This window comes from Harpia harpyja, chromosome 3 (assembly GCF_026419915.1).
Source record: "Harpia harpyja isolate bHarHar1 chromosome 3, bHarHar1 primary haplotype, whole genome shotgun sequence".
Lineage (NCBI taxonomy): Eukaryota > Metazoa > Chordata > Aves > Accipitriformes > Accipitridae > Harpia > Harpia harpyja.
In genome coordinates this window covers 7333310-7351907 of record NC_068942.1, presented here as the reverse complement: position 1 = coordinate 7351907, position 18598 = coordinate 7333310, and the positions used below count along the sequence as shown (strand labels likewise).

At 42.8% G+C, this 18598-nt stretch overlaps 1 protein-coding gene across 1 annotated transcript in view; it reads left to right on the top strand.

The window, feature by feature from the left end:
- The window catches only part of LAMA4 (laminin subunit alpha 4), a 104347-nt gene that overhangs the window by 33837 nt on the left and 51912 nt on the right, over positions 1-18598 (top strand). Inside the window, exons 3-8 of the mRNA XM_052781308.1 lie at positions 2133-2257; positions 6314-6394; positions 11550-11764; positions 15863-15958; positions 17255-17406; positions 17549-17659. Of these exons, the coding sequence (XP_052637268.1) occupies positions 2133-2257; positions 6314-6394; positions 11550-11764; positions 15863-15958; positions 17255-17406; positions 17549-17659 (780 nt within the window). The remainder of the gene's footprint in view (positions 1-2132; positions 2258-6313; positions 6395-11549; positions 11765-15862; positions 15959-17254; positions 17407-17548; positions 17660-18598) is intronic.

Here is an 18598-nt window from a genome sequence, read left to right as displayed (position 1 = left end):
GGGACAGGCTGAGCATCAGGTTCCAGGTGGTGAGCAATTGCATTGTGCATCACTCGCTTTACATATTCTTTTATCAGTATTGGTTTTGTTGTTATTATTATTATCATCGTTGCATTGTCCTATTAAACTGTCCTTGTCTCAACCCACGAGTTTTTACGTTTTTCTTCCGATTCTCCTCCCCATCCCACCGGGGGTGGGGGAGAAGTGAGCGAGCGGTCTCGTGGTGCTTTGTTGCCGACTGAGCCTAAACCACAACACTCTCCCAGCTGAGCAGCCCTAGCATTTTTGGTCTCTGTTTGTAAGATACTGGTGAACACTGAGCAAAACTGGTCTTGGCCCCAAGGCCTAGGTGATCCAAAGAGTGACTCTTCCCCATACTGAAAAGTGACTGTTACATCCTACCCTTCGCTTCCTAGCCTTTATCAGCTTTCCATTCATAAAAGGAACTTTTTTCAAGTCCCCTGACAACATAGTTGGCTTTTTTGGAAGTCCAGATATGTTATGTCCTCTGGTTCCCCTTCATACACTTGCTTATTTGCACCATTATACAGCAGGCTAGTGAAGCAGGAGCTCCTGAATCATCCTTAGTCATGTGTTCAGAGATCTTCTTTATTATAGACACTGTCATCTTACCACGGGTGGAAATCACATCCATCAGTCTGCAGTTCCCATAATCCACTGTTTGTAGGTCAGAAGAGGAAAGAATCAAGCATGCTAACCCAAAACCACAGCAAATATGCACTGACAGAGTAGTTCTCCACACACTTCTGATGTGAAGCTGACTCCTTGCTGCCTCAAACCTTGCACAGCTGTTTGCATCTGGACTGCATCAGTACAAAGTGGTGTAACTGGAGAGTTCTGAATCAGGGACATTGCAAAACTCATTGCACGGTTGCAAGAAAGAAAAGTACTTCTGCACCCTTCCTACTCTTCTAAAGTAATTTGGGCGAGACAGCTAGAATTTGGAGGGTTGTGGCGGTTTGTTGACAACTTGTGGGTATTTTGCTGAAGTGGAAACAGGGACAGGAGTCTGCAGGAGTCCTGCAGCGTGCAGGAGCACTGTTCATGCGCTCTGCACCAGTCACCTGCTGCCTTGCCGTGTGCCTAGAGGAAAGACCACATAACCTGTGGCATCTAAGTGTGTCCATTTGCAAATCAAAAGATATAACTATGCTTACTTAAGCTTGCAGGACTTACAAATTCTATTTAGAATTGTTTACAGCAAACCTTGACTTTTTTTGTGATTGAAAATATTATCTGAGAGGCACAATTTTGTACATAGCAACATGAAATATTCTGCAACAAATATTTTGTATATGAATTACCACAGCTTGATTTACTTCCACGGAGCCCCAACAGTATCAGCTGATGGCCAATTTGTCTCTGCACGAGGAAGCCTATTTCCTCACGAACAATAGACTGTGGAGATGAAACTTGCTTATAAAGTGACTGACATTTTGCACAGTTGATCTGTATTTTATAGAAAGGCCACTTATAGAAGACTCCTGCTTCTTCCCTCCATTAAGTGGACCTCCTTTAAGGCTGAGAACAAGGTGTAGTGATAACACATCCCTTCATGCTGTAACGCTTTTCATCTCAGGAGAAAAACATCAGAGCCACTGGTATATTAGACACCATTTGCAGGCAGATTCCCCTGATGCTCTTTTCCAGTTATCAAGTCCAAGAAGCAGCCTCACTGAAACTTGTATCTAGGTTGAAATCTGTTGATAGTATTTACCAGCAGATATTTTTCATTTTGTTTTGCTGTCAGTAAAAGGGATTTTTTCCTGCTGGCACATGCAATTCAAAAGAGGGCTGCCAGCTACACCTGAGTACCACTGACATCTCTGCTGACAGGCAGTGCTGCTTCTGCTCCAGCACCTGGCAGGCACATGTCTGTTTTGTCCTGTACCACACCTTGCCAACACTTGCTGGCTGGCCAGTATAATCATTTATAGCATTTTTATTTGCAGCAGTGCTAGCCGGTTTGGCTGCATCTGTCAATGCCTTGAAGGGTCGGGGTCTGGCATCAGCCCCTATTCTGCCTGGCCGGGTCTTCAGCTAAATGATTTCTTTCTGAATTAGGAAGCACCCCCGTTTAACTTTCACCGCTCTCTCTCTTTCCACTGAAGGACTGCCAGAGAAACACAACGGGACAGCACTGCGAGCAATGTCCAGACGGCTTCATCGGTGACGTTGTCAGAGGAGTGCCCACGTTCTGCCAGCCCTGCCCCTGCCCCCTGCCAGCACTTGCCAAGTATGTAACGAGTCTTTGCTTCTCTTTGATTCGGGCTGCCTCTGGTCCTTTCCAAGGTGGGGTCAGCATCCCTTCCTGGATGCAGGATACAAAGGCTGCTGCCCTTGCCAACCGGGGGAAAATAAGAGGACTACCAGCTGCTCACATTTATAGCCACAGGAAACAGCATTTCATTTAGAAGGTGTAAAATATCCTTAAGTGCTCATATCAGTTCTTACCGAGAGGGAGGAGGAAATATTCTAGCAAATTCAAGCTCATCCTCTTTTATGTAGGAGAGATTATTCAGTTGTCTGGTTACTTTTAAGAATCCCACAAAGACTAATTCCCAAGGAAGGTGGCATCAGGGATGTATGTGGCTGAGACAGACAGACAGACAGACAGACAGAAAGATCGGTCTATGACCTCTGGAGGATAAAATGAACCACAAAAAAAGCATAGCCTGGCAGTCTCCTGAGTCAGCAGCAGCTGGATCTGGTTAGTACACTAACAGTTGAAAGGAAAGGGCTGGACAACCCTATGACAGGTACAATACCCCTTCAGCTGATGCCCAGCTACCTTCGGGTAAGAAACTCTGAAGCCTGGCAGAAAACGAAGACCAAGCCAAAGAGCTCCAGCTATTATCCGCTTTGTGCCTTCAGAAGAAACAAATAACTGCAAACCATGACCAGCTATTAGAAACTGTTAGTGGCATGTCAGTAATGCAGCTGAAAGAAATTATCAGCTTCCTCTTGCTTGAGGTCCGTGCTCTGGGAGAGAGGCATCCATGCAAATCCCACTCTAGTGCACAGAGGAGGTGCTAGTAAATATTTGCCAATGGGTTGAAGCTATTTTTTAGCGAGCCACATACTCCCCTTGCGTTGTTTCCCATTCTGCTTTCAGCAGGGCTTCTCAGCAAAGGGGAATTTCCTCACCGTATTTGTTTGCCGTTGCTATAGGATTACTCATACAGCCTTAAGGTGGGATGAGCTTGAGCTGCATTTTGCTCAGCTGCTCAGTGGCACAGGCTCAAAACGGCAACGGAGAAAAATCACTCCGGCCAAACCTCCGCAGATCACCTCTTGGCTTTCGCAGTGAGCTGCAGACATGTGAGGAGGGCCGTGGGGTGGAGAACAGCTATTGTTGAAAAACTGCAGCTTTGCCTGGATTAGAGAGAAAATCCTCCAGAGACGGGGGAAGAACACGGCTTTGCTCACATGTAGAAAGGCTTAGGAGTGAGCGAGCTCACAGACAAAGCAGCAGACCGCTTCCTCCAGTTTCAGTAGCGGCTGTAATGCCAGAAATAGAAATACAAAGTCGGAAGCAGTGTTTTTTCCTCAGCAAAGGAAAGTGATATTTTTTTTAACCTGTTGGGCTCAGAGCAGCCACTTTGGTGTAAGGAGCTGTTCTCTCAACCACAACCTGGGCTGCACATGCCTGAGGCACCATCGCACAAGACCCAGTCTCTACGAAGCACTGTCAATCAAGCAAGGTCTAGTCTGTCCTCCCTACAGCGCGATTTGATAGAGCATGGTCTGCATTCACCCAGCCCACTGCCCAGTCCTGCAGCCCACCGGGCCCTGCAGCACTGGTCCCCCAGAGCAGGGAGCCAGACAGCCCACCAGCCCAGCAGGGCTTGGTGCGGTGGGACCAGGGGGGACCTGAGCTATCTCTGCCAGTGCTATGAGAGATGGGGGCAGAGGACAAGCAGCTTTCCCTGCTTCAACATGCTCCTTTAGCCCTTCTGCTAGGGGACATAACACCTCTCCTGTTCCAGACCACTAGAGATAAGGAAGCCCCAAACCCAAAAGGACAGCAGCACGGGATTGGGAAGGGAGAAAAAAGGTTGCAGGGAACCTGAATGCAGAGGCTTTGACATTAGCAGCAATATAGGAGTTGGATTTGATGATCCTCGTGGTCCCTTCCATCTCAGGATAGTCTACGTTCTGTGATATGTCACCCCTTTAAAACTACCTCAGTAAAAATGCATTTTGATTTTTCAGGGTTTTTCACTCAGAAAAGTCCGGAAGGCAATAGTTAAAGGACATCCAATCCCAATTTGCCTCTTACCCCTATTTAAATAACATGCAGATACTGCCTGTTCAGCTTTTGCATGAGAGAGATCTGACCACAGCAATAGCCTTCAGCTGGGGCTGGAACAGGCAAATAATAATGATTGAGCAACATTCAGCCTTGCATAACTAAATTCAAAGAACAACCATTCTTTCTTTTTTTTTTTTTTTCATTTTTCCTCCATTAACCCTACTCCATTTATATTAAGGCAAAACAGTAACTCTACCAGAAAGCAGAGAAGCAGTAAAAGCCTTAAATAAAGAACATCCAAAGGACGTTGCTTTGTACTCTGTTTTACTTTAGAAATAGCCAGTGAATTCATAACAGTTAAACAAAGTGACAAAATATGTAAACTGACATATTTTTTCTTGGGATTCATCTGTGTGTATCTAGATTTTCTGACCAGGCTATCTTCATATCTGTTATCCTGGAAACTTTTGGAATAACTTTTGGACATTACACATGAAGTGTAATGTCATCTCTTTGGAATAAAAAAGGAGGATGGAGATTGCTTCACAGTCCAGCAGATGTTACTTCTTTTCAGACCTGAGGGATTTATATGAACTTCTTTTCCCTAAAAGATCACAAAAAAACATAAAACTTCAGGAAGGCTTCAGTCTTACTTCATAACTTAAATCCACAATGTGGTTTTTTCAACTACATGAAGGAATTAGCCTCTGTAAAAGAAGAGGAAGACTGCCAAACTGTTAGGATTTTCTCAGTATGTTCTCATAAAAGCTTTACAGAAGTTATTTTGTGAATTCTGTGAGCAGAATCTCATTTTATGTTCTCTCTGGTTATATGAAATATTTTGAGGCAGCAGAGATCCAGACACAGATTTATTTGACACTGGTTCTCCAACCAGCTGAGAAATGCTGGTGGGAACAGAAATATGCAGGAATTCTTGTCACCTTTCAATGCTGCTCATTCCTGGAAAAAGCAGTGCGTGGATCATGCTCTTTTCCATCTCTCTGAGTCTTTTGTTCTTCTGTGTGAAAAGGATACAACCTGGCCACAGCTGCCCAGCACTGTACAACTCTGGACCCACATTTTAGCAACCATGGGCCTGCAGCTGGCAACTGCTGCCACTCACTACTCTGGTTGCATTCCAGTGCTGGCAGGAATTTACTCACACAGATTGCAAACTAACTGGAAACATCTTTAGGACTGTGTGTCTTTTTCCTGCAAATGTGTTTAAGCCACGTCTGTCACTGTGTTTGGAGTGTATACAATTTGCACTTTCCACATCTGGCTGCTGCTGTTCCTTGGGTCTCATATTTAGTTAAACGTCTGTTAAATCCTGAAAATGTAAGAAAGCAAAGGAATCCACGATTTAGAATCCCGGCAGAGAAAACTGCAGCCCAAGCCATTACTGCAATCAGTATCACTACTTGGCATGTTGGTCTCAGAAGAGGCCCCAGACTCTTTCCAGCTTATTCAGAGAGACAATAGAGCAGCCTCGTTTATTGTAAATGAAGATGGCATCACTGAGGTCAGTTTTCACCACTCAGTACTTCCAGACTTGATTTGAGGAAAACTGTAGGATTTGCATAGGAAACTGCTGCACCCGTTCCAGAATCTCAATTCCTGAAGTGCTTACTGCGGTGTCTTTCATAAGCAATATTTTACCCTTTAGAATAAGAGACAGGAAGCAATTATGTTCACATGACATACACATTTATCCTAAGTAAGTCCCTTATCTAAAATGTGTGTATCAAAACCTGCAGCTGTGTCTGATCTACACTGCAAGACAAGAACTTACATATGTCTGTATTTATATAGCTCCGTAGTGCTATATACTAACTAGTGCTTTCTACACTAATTAAAAAGACTAAACAAGGGGTATAATGTGAATAACATACGGAGCTTAAGAATACCTATTCAGCAATGAGTAACCAAGAGCCAGAGCTCACACTACAGCAAAAGTCCATAATGTAATATAAAGAAATACTCCCAAGTGTTTGCCATCGCGTGCTATTCTAACTATGCATTCTAATGAAATTCCAGCTTTGCAGTCTCCTGTTACAGAAAAAGTGGAAGCGTGCGCTGTGTCTGTAAGGAAAACTATGCAGGACCCAACTGTGAAAGGTAAGAAACTAATAGGATTAATTACTAGTCAACAATACTGAAGTGCAGAAGTCTTTGAGGGAATCTTCCCATATGGGGGAGAAATCTTGTGCATGTGTTTTCATCAGGTTGAATCACATCTGTCAAAGGATCTCATTCAGTTCCTAGTAAAAACCACTAACAACTTGCTGTGGAGACGCATCAGGGTAAGACAGACATTTACATCTGATGTATTTATTTTGAGCGAGTTCTTACATTTTGTGTACCTTCATGTGGTGATCTTCCTAAAAGGGGTACAATATACAAATCAAAATACAAAATGCAAATCAGAAACAGCAGCTGAAGTGAAAAATAACCACCACATAGATGCCTCTTGCAATTCAGCACGCTAAAACATATAGCAGGCTTCTACCAAATAAATTTTTCAAAAGCAAAGGAGAAAATCCATTATCTAGTCAAATTCTTAATGAGCAGATGCAGCTTTTTTAGTTAAATTTTAAATGTACTTCACAGACATAATTCAATAAAGGCAAGCAAACAACCATAGACCAGTGTTGCTTTTCAACTTTCCCTTATGCCCATAAACAATTTCCAGTAAATATCCTCTAAATAACAAAGTACACAAATAAATGGAGCTATAGAGCAGAAATAGAGCTAAGTCTCCTATCTTGTAAAGGGCCATCTTGCTTGCTATGAACACACATGGATGATGTTTCAATGAATGTCAGAGGCCCCATTATAATGCAGAAATTCTCCTTGAGCAACCGATAAATTAAAACAGCTCTAACACAAAGACTGAGGGGTATAGGATGTCTCAGACACTGGCTTCCTGAACATGTCATTTTGTTTTTCCTTAAAGCCCCTGAAGTATTTAAGATTACAGTCCACTGTCATTAATGAGCTAGCCTTGAATTCAAATGATACTTAATGAAACTATCAGAGAAGGGAGAAAGGGGATGCTTAAGATACAAAGAGAAATCAATATGAAAAAGGTAAGATAAAAAAAAGAGTGAAGGCTTTTGCCCTTACAGATGATGCAAAAACATCAGCATATTACCTCCGCATCACTAACACGGTGACAGCAATAGTGGAAGCCCTTTAGACAGATGACACAAAAATAAAAAAAAAAAAACACCCTTGTTTCCAGGTCTATGGCTGTATTCTTTTGTTCTTTCAAAATGTCAGATTTATACACAAAGGATAATGCAGACAATTAAAAGGTCAGTGAGGTTTCTTAATGGTTATTAAAATGTCAACCTAGACTACAAGCAATTTAAATCCTATGAAATGAGTAGCAGATGCATAGTAACAGGAGAAAATAGCATCAGCTTTGTTTTCTAATTGCCACTACCCAGCCTGACACAGTGCATCTGTCTCAAGGAAGGCAAAGCTGGGTAGATAGCTTAGGAAAAGCTACAGAAAGAAATCAGCCTGGCCTGGCCACCGCGTTAAGTCCTCGACTGACGACTTGGGTAAGGGGCGAGCAGTGACAAACAGGACTTTCCTTCTGGTAGGCTCCTGGTCCCACTCCCATTTGTGTCAGAAACGACGAAAAGCATTTCAAAGACTAATGAGAAATGCATTGCTCGTCCCTGTCCACTCGCTAAAGAGCAAGTCCCTGCCTCGCGTACGCTGCTGCTGGGCACTGCCACCACTCCCTGCTCCCGCTGGCAGCTATGGTCCTGTCAACCCGCTGGCAGGAGGACTGGGGGATCCTGAGCGAGAAGGGGCATTGCCCCGTCCCTCCCCGCAGCCCAAGGAGCAGCTCGTGTCCCCAGGGAGAGGAAGGCTACGTCCTGCTCACCGCTCTCCCTCCCAGCTCTCCGCAGCGGTCGGTGACGGGGCAGCGAGCCGCAGGACACCCCTCCGCGGCAGTGCGTGGGGTCTGCAGAGCAGCGCGCCGGGAGGCAATCATCTGCTCCGTTTCCTCCAGCATTCGTGTCGGAGGCTTTCTTGTGCTGCTCCAGGGGCTTGGCACAAACCTATCCAGTTTATGTTTGCCAGCAAACGGCGTTGGGGAATCACGGAGGCCTTTGCTAGGAACTGAGAAAACCAGCTTCCCAGTTTGAAATGTAGGGATGAATCATTTTGCTCCTGCACTTCAGCAGTAAGGCTTTAAGGTGGTAGCGGATGAAATCCAGGTTTTGTTAATGCCCCAGTGTTAAAAAAGATAACTGAACAAATGATACTTTAGTGTCCAAAGTGAAGAGACGAAAAAGGTTCTTTTGGCATTGCCAGGGAAGAGGAAGTTAATTTCTTACTCACCAATAATTACAGGAAGCAAACATGGCTGCAAAATTAAACAAAGATAACTTAGCAGCTTTATTATGGGAGAGGAAATATTCTTTGTTAGCAACAAAGAGCCATTTATTGATACAAGGGAGGAAAAGACATTAACCACAGGCCTCTACTTTTTCAGGCCATAAAGTGCAGAGATGGAGCAGTATGTTTCCATCAGCGGCCTCTGCTCTTCTCACGTGCTACCAACTATTCAAAAGAGGCCAAGTGCAGTTCAGCCCTTTGAGATGCACTGAGTGGTGAAGGGGAAAGTGAAGGTGACACATGTATTTTCAGCTCTAAAAGTTTCTATTTGTTTTAGACAGCTAGTCCAGATGAGGAGATATGGCTAATAAAAGTGAGTCAGACGGTCATAAAAAGCAGCACTTACTTACAAAATATATCTGTGAGGATGCGAAGAACTGTCCACTACGTTTCTGGCAAGTGAACTGAATGGTATATTTCAGAAAAGAAGAAAAAAAATCACCTTGTCCTGATGAGAGGGCAGACGTTGTGGGCCTGATGGGAATAGCATGCAGTCTTCAGCAGATGCTGGCTGAAAGCCAGAGCTCGATAGTGATAAGCAAAATGCTGGTCTGGCCCCAGCACTGCTCAGTGGCTTCTGTGACCTGGTGGCCACATTAGGCAGATGATCTTTTGGAAAATACCTAACTACAGAAAATTAAAAAGCAACTCTGCAAGATTTTGAGAGTTCACAATAAATCAAACAGTTCTACAGATATATTTTTTTTTAAAACACAGAGGGTGTTTTTTCTTGTTCAAACTTCATAAATATACTGGAATTCTGAAATTCGGGAAAATCCTACAATCTCACATTGACTGAAATATTACAAAATTATAGCAAGACTTTTGGCATGACCGAATAGCGACATTACCCATCACTGCCTGCTGTAACTCCCATAGGAATGGGGAGTGTCTCCACCAAAGTCAGTTAAATCACACTCTGCGCTCAGTGTCGCATTCACAGTTCTTCGAGGGGTGCACAGAACTCCAGGTCACACTTTTATTCTTTACATCTGGGTCACCCAAATGATAAGATCTGCACCAAAGATTCTGGCTGTGCTGCAAAGAGACAAACAGTCTTTGTCATTGGCAAAAGCAGTATCTGAGGCAGCCAAGTGGTTTATATTAAGACGCTTAAAATTTTATGTGTTTTTACTGTGGGGGTTCAGGACTGGAACATGAACAAAGCAGCGTTGAGGAAATTACTTTCTTTATTAAAAAAAAAATCAGCAAATGTAGGAACAGATCAAAACTGGAAGCTCTTATCAGATCTCCCACTTTTTTATCGTTCAGACGTAGCAGAACCTGGATTTGACTATGTTCAGTTTTTAGGAGACAACAAACCTCGGCTCAGGTCCCCAGCCAGAACCTGGGAAAATTAAACTAAAGTGCCTGAGCTCAACCTCCCTGCCCACAAACAGCAGAATAAACAGTGTCTTAAAAAAGGACTTCATGGGTGGGCGAAAAGACAAGGACAACAGGGTGATAAAACAGGATGAAATACAGTAACTACTCCTTACCTAAATCACTGCAACAACTATTCAGTCCTCTAATGTCTTCAGTCAGCAATTGCTACACCAGCTAGTTATCTCCCTCCCTGCAGTAATTCTTCATTCCCAGTTTGGGGGTATGAGTCCCTGATCTCTGCATCCCATCTGCTGCTGGGTCATGGACCCTCCTGCCACTCTGCAGTGACACCGCGAACGGCGTGGGCTGCTCCTGTCCTGCCAGCTGACCCCTCCAGGCCGTCAGCCGCTGCTCCACGCTGCTCTAGCTGCCAGCTTCTCCAGCAAAGCCGTTGCTCCAGGATTTGCTCCCACGAGCTGCTCCATGCCTACTCCGGTGCTGGCTCTGTTCGCCTCACTGGTTGTTTTGCAAAAGTTCCTCTAGCTTTTAGGATTAGGCACGCTCCCTGCTACCAGCAGAAACTCCTTTAACTGAGACCCTCCTCTTTCTTTCCAAAGGATGGCACCAAATCTATTACCTGTTGTCTTAGCTTAGGGCCACTGGTCACCCAGGAATGTTATGTATCGCTGGTTTGTCTACACGTTCAAAAACCACTAGTTTCAACATCTCTTCCATTTTAAGATGTAGCAAGTTTTCAACTGAAACGCTTCCCAAACGTGACAAAACATGCAAAGCAATTTGGACCCACTTCAGGCCTTCCCTGTGGTGCTTGTTACCCACCTCCCACTCTCCCTCTGCAAACCAACAGAGGAACCCTCCCCTCCTGGGCTGATGGCTGCTCTCAGCCTTTTGCCCTCAGCCAGCAGGCTAAGATTGAACAAATCTGAAAAATGGAGGCTGGTTCAGTGCCTGTTCTGTTTTGCAAAAACCAGAAACCATCCCAATGCCTCACCATAGAAGTATTTATTGACACCTTTTCTGGTCAGTACTTTGTTATACGCATTATAATGGAAATAAGGTCTGAAATTCCTCTTGAGTTTCAGCATCATGAAACGCAGTCTCTTTACCCCAGTTTCCTATATAATACAATATAGTTGGTGAGATCCAAAGCTGAAAGAGACCAAAATAAACACTAGAGCCGCCTCTCTGCCAAGGTCATTCTGTCATAGATTTTAAAACAATGGGGAACAAGTAATTTTACTGCTAAAAACACACACACACACAAAAATGCAGACTGGTGTGATTGAGATACCAGGAGTGTTCAAGAAGGGAAAAATATATAACTGTACAGATTGAGATTAGAGCACAAAACAGCCTCTGCAGGAATACAGCTCCTAATTTGCCTTCTGTTCATTAGTAGCTGCAGGCCGACATCAATTCCTGGTGACATAAATAGAGTCAGAGAAAAAACAGTACCGCAGATGGGAATGTCATTGCTTGTCATTGCTGTGCTTGCTCTTACTTTCAGGTGTGCCCCCGGTTACTATGGGAACCCCTTGCTAATTGGAAGTACTTGTAAAAAATGCAACTGCAGTGGCAACTCGGACCCAAACCTGATTTTTGAAGACTGTGATGAAGTGACCGGCCAGTGCCGCAACTGCCTGAGCCACACCACCGGGTTCAAGTGCGAACGATGCGCTCCGGGTTACTACGGGGATGCCAGATTCGCTAAAAACTGTACAGGTATTATCTATAGTTTAGCATAGCAGAGCCAAGCAAAATGCAGCACAGCATGGTCTATGGATGCCCTCCCAGAGATCAGAGATGCCTGAATCAGTCATCAGACACCTGCGGCCAAGGGAGGCAGGGGTGCTCCCAGCCACCTACCTGGTGGGATAAGTGGGATGCCTGCCCAGTTGAATAATCCCAGGCACTAGCACTCTTTCCATTGTCCATGAGAAAGTCTCAGACCCCAGACTCCAACATCTCAAATGCCTGGGCAGGATGAATGTAGGCACTGTTGTGTCTTGCACCTTGTTTTAAATAAGGGTGTCTAAGATTTCTTTGGGCAGAGACTTCACCTTTGTGTTTGTTCACACCACATGCTGCCCAACAGGACCACTCAGACTGATGGCGCTTAAAGACTTGAAAGCATTTTTTATGAGAACAGGATTGTCCTTCCTGTCCTGACCCAATCCCTGCTCAGTTTCTGCTAGTTTTCACACTGGTAATGTATTCTGCATTTCCCATGTGTCTCTGTAATCTTGCTGGTTACTGTATTTCCACACCAGAGGTGACTGTACTTCCAGGGTCTAGTAAAGTGCTACCCAGAGGATCTTACCAAGACATACCTACACAGAGGGGTCACAGAGGTTTACATCCTCTAATGTAATTATTCTCCTAATTTACATGGAGTTCAATACAAATAGGACTTTGGATTCATGCCCTTTGTCCTTGCTTTGGCTCTGAGACACAAGATTACATCCTCTTTCAAAGCACCGAGGAATAGCCACTGCTAAAGGCAAAATGCAGGTGCTCAGAGCAAGGACCTTGGGGCTCCCTCCCAAACTCTTTGCCAGGGTCCTTCCCTCAAGGACCAGAACAAAAACGGGAGAGATAGATCACTCCTAGCTCTCAGCCTGACTTGAAGGTAAGACACAGCCAAAGCACGCACCCAACCTGGACCTCTGAAGTGCTCTGGGGTCTCAAGGTACAGAGCTACAAGCCTCGAGGTCTTAGCAATGTCTTGATCAAACCTACATCCTTCTTGCAACTCACTGTACACTTGGACTTTGCTTTTTGCTTACTATACAGTGCTAAGGTGTGTTTTGGGACCTGCAGGATGAAGGTTGTGAGGATGCTCTGTACACAAGCGGCCATTGTGCTGCTGCCTTCATTTGTAGGGGACCGCGTATGATGCCACTAGTGGTCCCTTCTGGTTTTGTGTTCTGGTGACAGCTAGAAGTTGAGTGTCCATCTCCAGGATATAATTCACATCACTAAGTCACATGCTTAAATTCCATTGACGCTGAACAGAGAGAGATGATGCTCACATACAGCAACTCCAAAACCCTTCCCAGGTATCCAAACCAGCCAAAAAGACAGCGGCTGTAGGGAAGAGCGTGCCCCAAAACTCACCTCCTGCCTGCATTTAGGCACCCAAGACATGCCTGAAATTCAACATTTCTGTGATCTTGAGGTTGCAAAAGCAAACCTTGTTTATGCACTTCATTGCCTAATTCAGTTCACCGGAGATAATTTAATTGTAGTTCTCCTGTAAGGAATGACAGGATCAAGTTTGCGGCTCCTGAATGCCATGAGGCAGGAGAAATGCACCCAGCACTTCAACTCAGTAAACTGCAGCAGTCGTGCCCTGGCCATGTGCAAAAGCAGAGCTTCAAACAACTAAGAGTAGCTGTGCCAGAATTTGAGGATTACAGGGCATTCCAAGTGTCTGAGCAGATTCTGCAACACATAATTTTGGAAGGGATCTCTGAACAGAGAGTTTCTAAACTGAAGTTAAGTTAAGTCAAACTTCTATCACCTTAGTATAGTTTTGGTTTGCACCCTTAAGGAGTTGCAGGAATCAGAGGCAGAATGCCTCAGTGTCATTTACATTTCTGAGGTACAGTTTAAGTGGGATTTCATGGTGCACAGGACTTCTCTATAGAGGTTTTTCATGCAGACCATAAATCAGCTTGGTAATTCTCTTCGTTAGCAGATTTTCTTGTAGTGTTTGATCTTTGCTAAAAATAAAAAGTGCCTGGGCATTTGAATATGTTGTGAGAAGTACAGCTTTTCTCTGTTTAGGAGTGAATTTAATCTTGTAGTTGACTCTAGCAAATCCTGATTTTGAAATATTATGTTTCAGAGAATTACACACTTCTCATTTCATCTTCATTTCTGCTGAACAACACAATGTGCTGTACCTGACAGTACTGCATAGATTGCATGCCCCACTCAAGACATCCGCAATATCCAAACTATTCGGGTAGTTTACAAGGCAAGCTTATACTTCTTTTGGCATTTTTGAGCAATTAGGAACTCTTATTTAGAAAAATATTGACTCTGAAATAAGACAAATACCTTCTTTGAAATACAAAAATACAGAAAAGAAGCTAGTGTAAGAAACAAGAGAGTCTGTGTACATGGTTTCCACAGAGCACCTCAAAGGTTATACAGAACAAAAAAAATGCATGAGAACTCAATGAGCAAAAAGCTCTATCCAGCAAAGATCACCTCTTTTTTTTTTTTTTGAGCAAAAGACAAAATCTGTGTAGCTGTGGACAGTAGTTTTCAGCTTTTTTTCCATAAATTTTTTAACCACATGTCCTTTAGCCACACTTCAAAGCTTTCCACAAATGTCCCTCAGAAATAAAGAGAAATTTAGAAGCTTTCTCCACCAGTAAGGCAGAGGAGCACTGAAAGTCTTAATTCCCTACTAAAAATGTGGTACCTCCTAAACAAGTAGATGACAAATTGTCAGGACCACTTTTGAAATTAATTTACTATAAGCATTTGTGTAGCAAATTAAGAGTTATCCATTTAAATAAGAAGACATAATTTGATTTTCTTGAGCACCAATCTCATCCAAATTTTAATCTTGTATCTGTAATCTTGCCACCTGGGGATAGCCTACATCCTGTGATACAGGTAAAGAGAAATCTCTGCTTTCAACTGAGACTTTTCTTTCACTTCTCAACAAAAGAAATAACAAATTTAAAAAAAAAGTAGATCCAAAATCTGGGAGGCACCCAGTTCATACAGATTGTGGTGAGGTCAAAATATCGATTGCCCCACAAAATTAATAATTAAATTCTATTCTTACATTAGTACAAAAACTGAGCAGTTCTACTAACATTGGTTCACTTACACAAAATTATTCTAATGTTAGTGCATCGTGTTGACTTTGAAGCTGTATTACACATTTTCCCTGATGATTCCTTGACAGTGTAATGTTGAATGTAAATACAAGGGTAATTCATAGAGAACTATGAACGGGCTGCAATAAAATGGCAGTAAACAATTTTGCTACATGAGATTCTGCTGAAACCATGAAACACAAAAGCAAAATGAATTCCACAGAAGCTGATGCTGTTCTTATGTTCTGCTTGAGTTTTTGTTATTCTATCAAAGTGTTCCAAGAATATTTTAATCTTTAAAATAATATATTTTAAAAGGCCAATTAAACCTTGAAAGAGACACTTTAGATTTAAAATTATATTTTTTAAAAAGCCACTTGTGCTGGCAATTAAAATGCAGCTTACTCAAGTTTAAAAAAAAGTAAAACCTCATTTATTCTTCATTGTAAGTGGTAGGAGATATTTGCTTTTTGATATACTCATGCTGATGATGGAATTGGAGTCCACTATCAATCCCTGATAGCTGGAAATCTTATTTAGTGTCAGCCTGACGTAGCGTTGATAAATTCCACAGAGCTGTGGAGAGATTGGTAACTAATAATTGACTTACTTAGTTGTACCACTTTTCTTAGCCCACCTCCTAAACATCACCCTCTCTAGACAGTGATGCACAATGGCCCAGCTGGACAACTCTGGCCTCTCTGTCTCTCCTTGTGACCAGCTGGGAAGCTTTGAACAAATCATTTCAGCAGAGGCTTTCTGTTCTGTTTCCTATCTTTTATTTTATCTGGTCCCTCCAGTGCAAAAAACACCTTTTTTCTACATACTGAAGGAAAATTCAGTCCAAGAGGTCCTTGATTTTGGTTTGACTATCCATGCACAATCCTGTGCATAATCATTTCAGTAGTCTTGGGAGGGGAAAGATGTTAGTTATACATTTTGCAGCTCTTCTTTCAAAAATCCTTTCTTTTTCCCCCAGAATGTAACTGTGGAGGGAGAATGTGTGACAGCCAGACTGGAGAATGCCTCGCAGACAGCCCTGAAGTTTCTACTGGCACAGACTGCCCAACCATCAGTAAGACGATTATCATGAGAACACCAAAAATTAATATCGTTCTTCTATTCAGATGCTTACAAATACTAACTTAAGAGCTCGGTTCTCCAGTGGGCTCAGCACTTTGACAGGGCACTTACTTAAACATGTGAATATGCACAATGCCCCACTGACTGAATATTTAAACATGTTCTCACTTGCTTGACTGAGTACATGCATATGTCCAACTCTGTGATAGACTGAATGTTTAGGTACAAACTGCGGAGCAGTAGGGAAGTATCACCAAAGCCGCTTCTATAGACTTTGAGACACAGTGCATGCAAAATAATATTCTGGCCCTAAAAACTGCCATCACAACTTTATCTGTGCCACCTTACATGTATTTTCCAGTTTTCTAGTTGTACATCTAATACAAATTGTCGCTGTTGACAATTTGACATATATCCATCAGTCAGTTGCTTTTCCGCTATCATCTCCCCTATTCTAATGATAGGAAGCCTGGGGAGTTTCCAGAAGCACTACATTGTAACTATTGGCAGCCACTGATTTTTTTTAAATGTTAGTATAACTATGCCTGTGGTACAAGGCAGACCATGTAGCACACATGTGTCCCTAAACCGACTCCCAAGAAGAGGGGTCGTGTGCCTGGAAGTGCAACCACAAGGAAAACATTTGGGAGCTGCTGCCATCAAGACTACAGACTATACAATATCAATCAAGCAAAAGTTTCTGTAGGAATCTGTGTTTCACAGTCACCTAAGTTTCTTGCATTTAGTCTTGGCACCAATGTCACTAAAAACAAGGTGGTATTGCAAGCATTCTGCACAAGCGTATTCCAAACGTGTTATAACTGTGTTATTAGAAGTTGCGTTCCTAATCAAATAGGCAGCCAAGAGCCCATCTGCTGGACATCCTCACTCCTCATACCACTACATTTTAAATACAGAGGTTTGGGTTCTGACAAAATGAAGTTGTATTTTTGACCCTTGTCTGTTGTTCTTTGGGCCACAAATATGCAGAACCTCTAGGGAATAGCCAGGAAATACCTCTTCTGTCTCCTTCCCTACTGATTATGGAACTGCTGTGGCAGCCGCTTAGAGCAATCCCATCTGGTGCTGCTCAGCTGGAAGCATCATGACTGTATTATGGGACCTTGGAAGAGGGTGGATGAAAGTGAAAGAAAAATGGGTGTCCACCAGGATCCATCAATGACAGAGAACACTATGGGGCAAGAGCACTATAACGTGAATTTAAGATACTTGCTGCTAACTGACACAAACACTAAAGAAAAATTATCCTTTCTTATTTTCTTATCAGGCTGCGATAAATGTATTTGGGATTTGACAGACGACATCCGATTAGCAGTTCTGGCTATTGATGAAAGCAAATCGACTTTACTGAGCATTTCTACAGGTGTTGCAGCTCAAAAGCGCTTGAATGACCTGAACCTCACTACAACCCATCTCCAGGTACAAACAATGATGATATTTTATTTTTCAATGTAATTTTAATCTATGAATTTCCACTCCATTCCTGTAAATTTCAATCCCTACCCTCACTAGAGAAATAATTTGTTTTCAGATGCACTAACTTTTTTCCCGCAACGCACAGGCGGCAACGGCCAAAAAAAAGAACCATGCTGTACTTTGGACCATCCAGGTTGATGATGCTGCAGATGAAGTGAATGATCTCCTGAGAGAGGCAGCAACACTTGATGAACAGGTTTGTTTATAGCCCCCTACCACAGCTCTGACGGTTTGTGGTTTGTCATATTCGCATGCTGGCGTAAGAGGTTAGTGTAGAATAGTTCCAGTTGGAAGGGACCTGCAATGATCATCTAGTCCAACTGCCTGACCACTTCAGGGCTGACCAAAAGTTAAAGCATGTTATTAAGGGCATTGCCCAAATGCCTTTTAAACACTGACAGACATGGGGCATCGACCATCTGTCTAGGAAGCTTGTTCCAGCATTTGACCACTGTCTTGATAAAGAAATGTTTCCTAACATCTAGCCTGAACCTCTAGGTTCACCAAACAAGAGTGGGAGTGCCCTGAAAGATAGTTGGGAGAACTTTTTATTTTCTTTTTCTAAACTTTCTATTTTACTTTAGCTCTGAATTAAAAGCATAAAAGACCTATCAAGTCTTCTTCCCAGAAAAGGAAGGATATAGGGCCTAAGTCTGTTGAATGTGGTTGGAGGTTTGTCACCAATCACAAAAAGCCTTCCCTCAGGATCTACACGTTTGATCGGAGATAGACACACTGCCTTTCTATTTCACGTTTTGATTTCTAATTAAGCGAAGTAACCAACACTAAACTAATTCAGATTGACTTTGGGAGTACTTGTACTATATCTATTTTACATGGATGCCCTCATAAAATTAGATTAGCCCCGATTAGACACTTCAAAATACGTTACAAAACCGCCAGTTTAAAAGGTTTTTCATGTACCCACTGAGATGGGAGCCTGATCAGCACTCAAGATATATTTTAACACAATTGTAATCATAAATGTTGCATCCACATGCAATTGTCAGGCTATAAAATTAAGGTTATCTGCTCTCAGCTCACATCACACTTTCATTGCACCCTGGAAGAATACTGATATGATATATGTTAAGAGGAGAAATAGGGCTCAAAATTACTTCTCCTCCATTTTAAA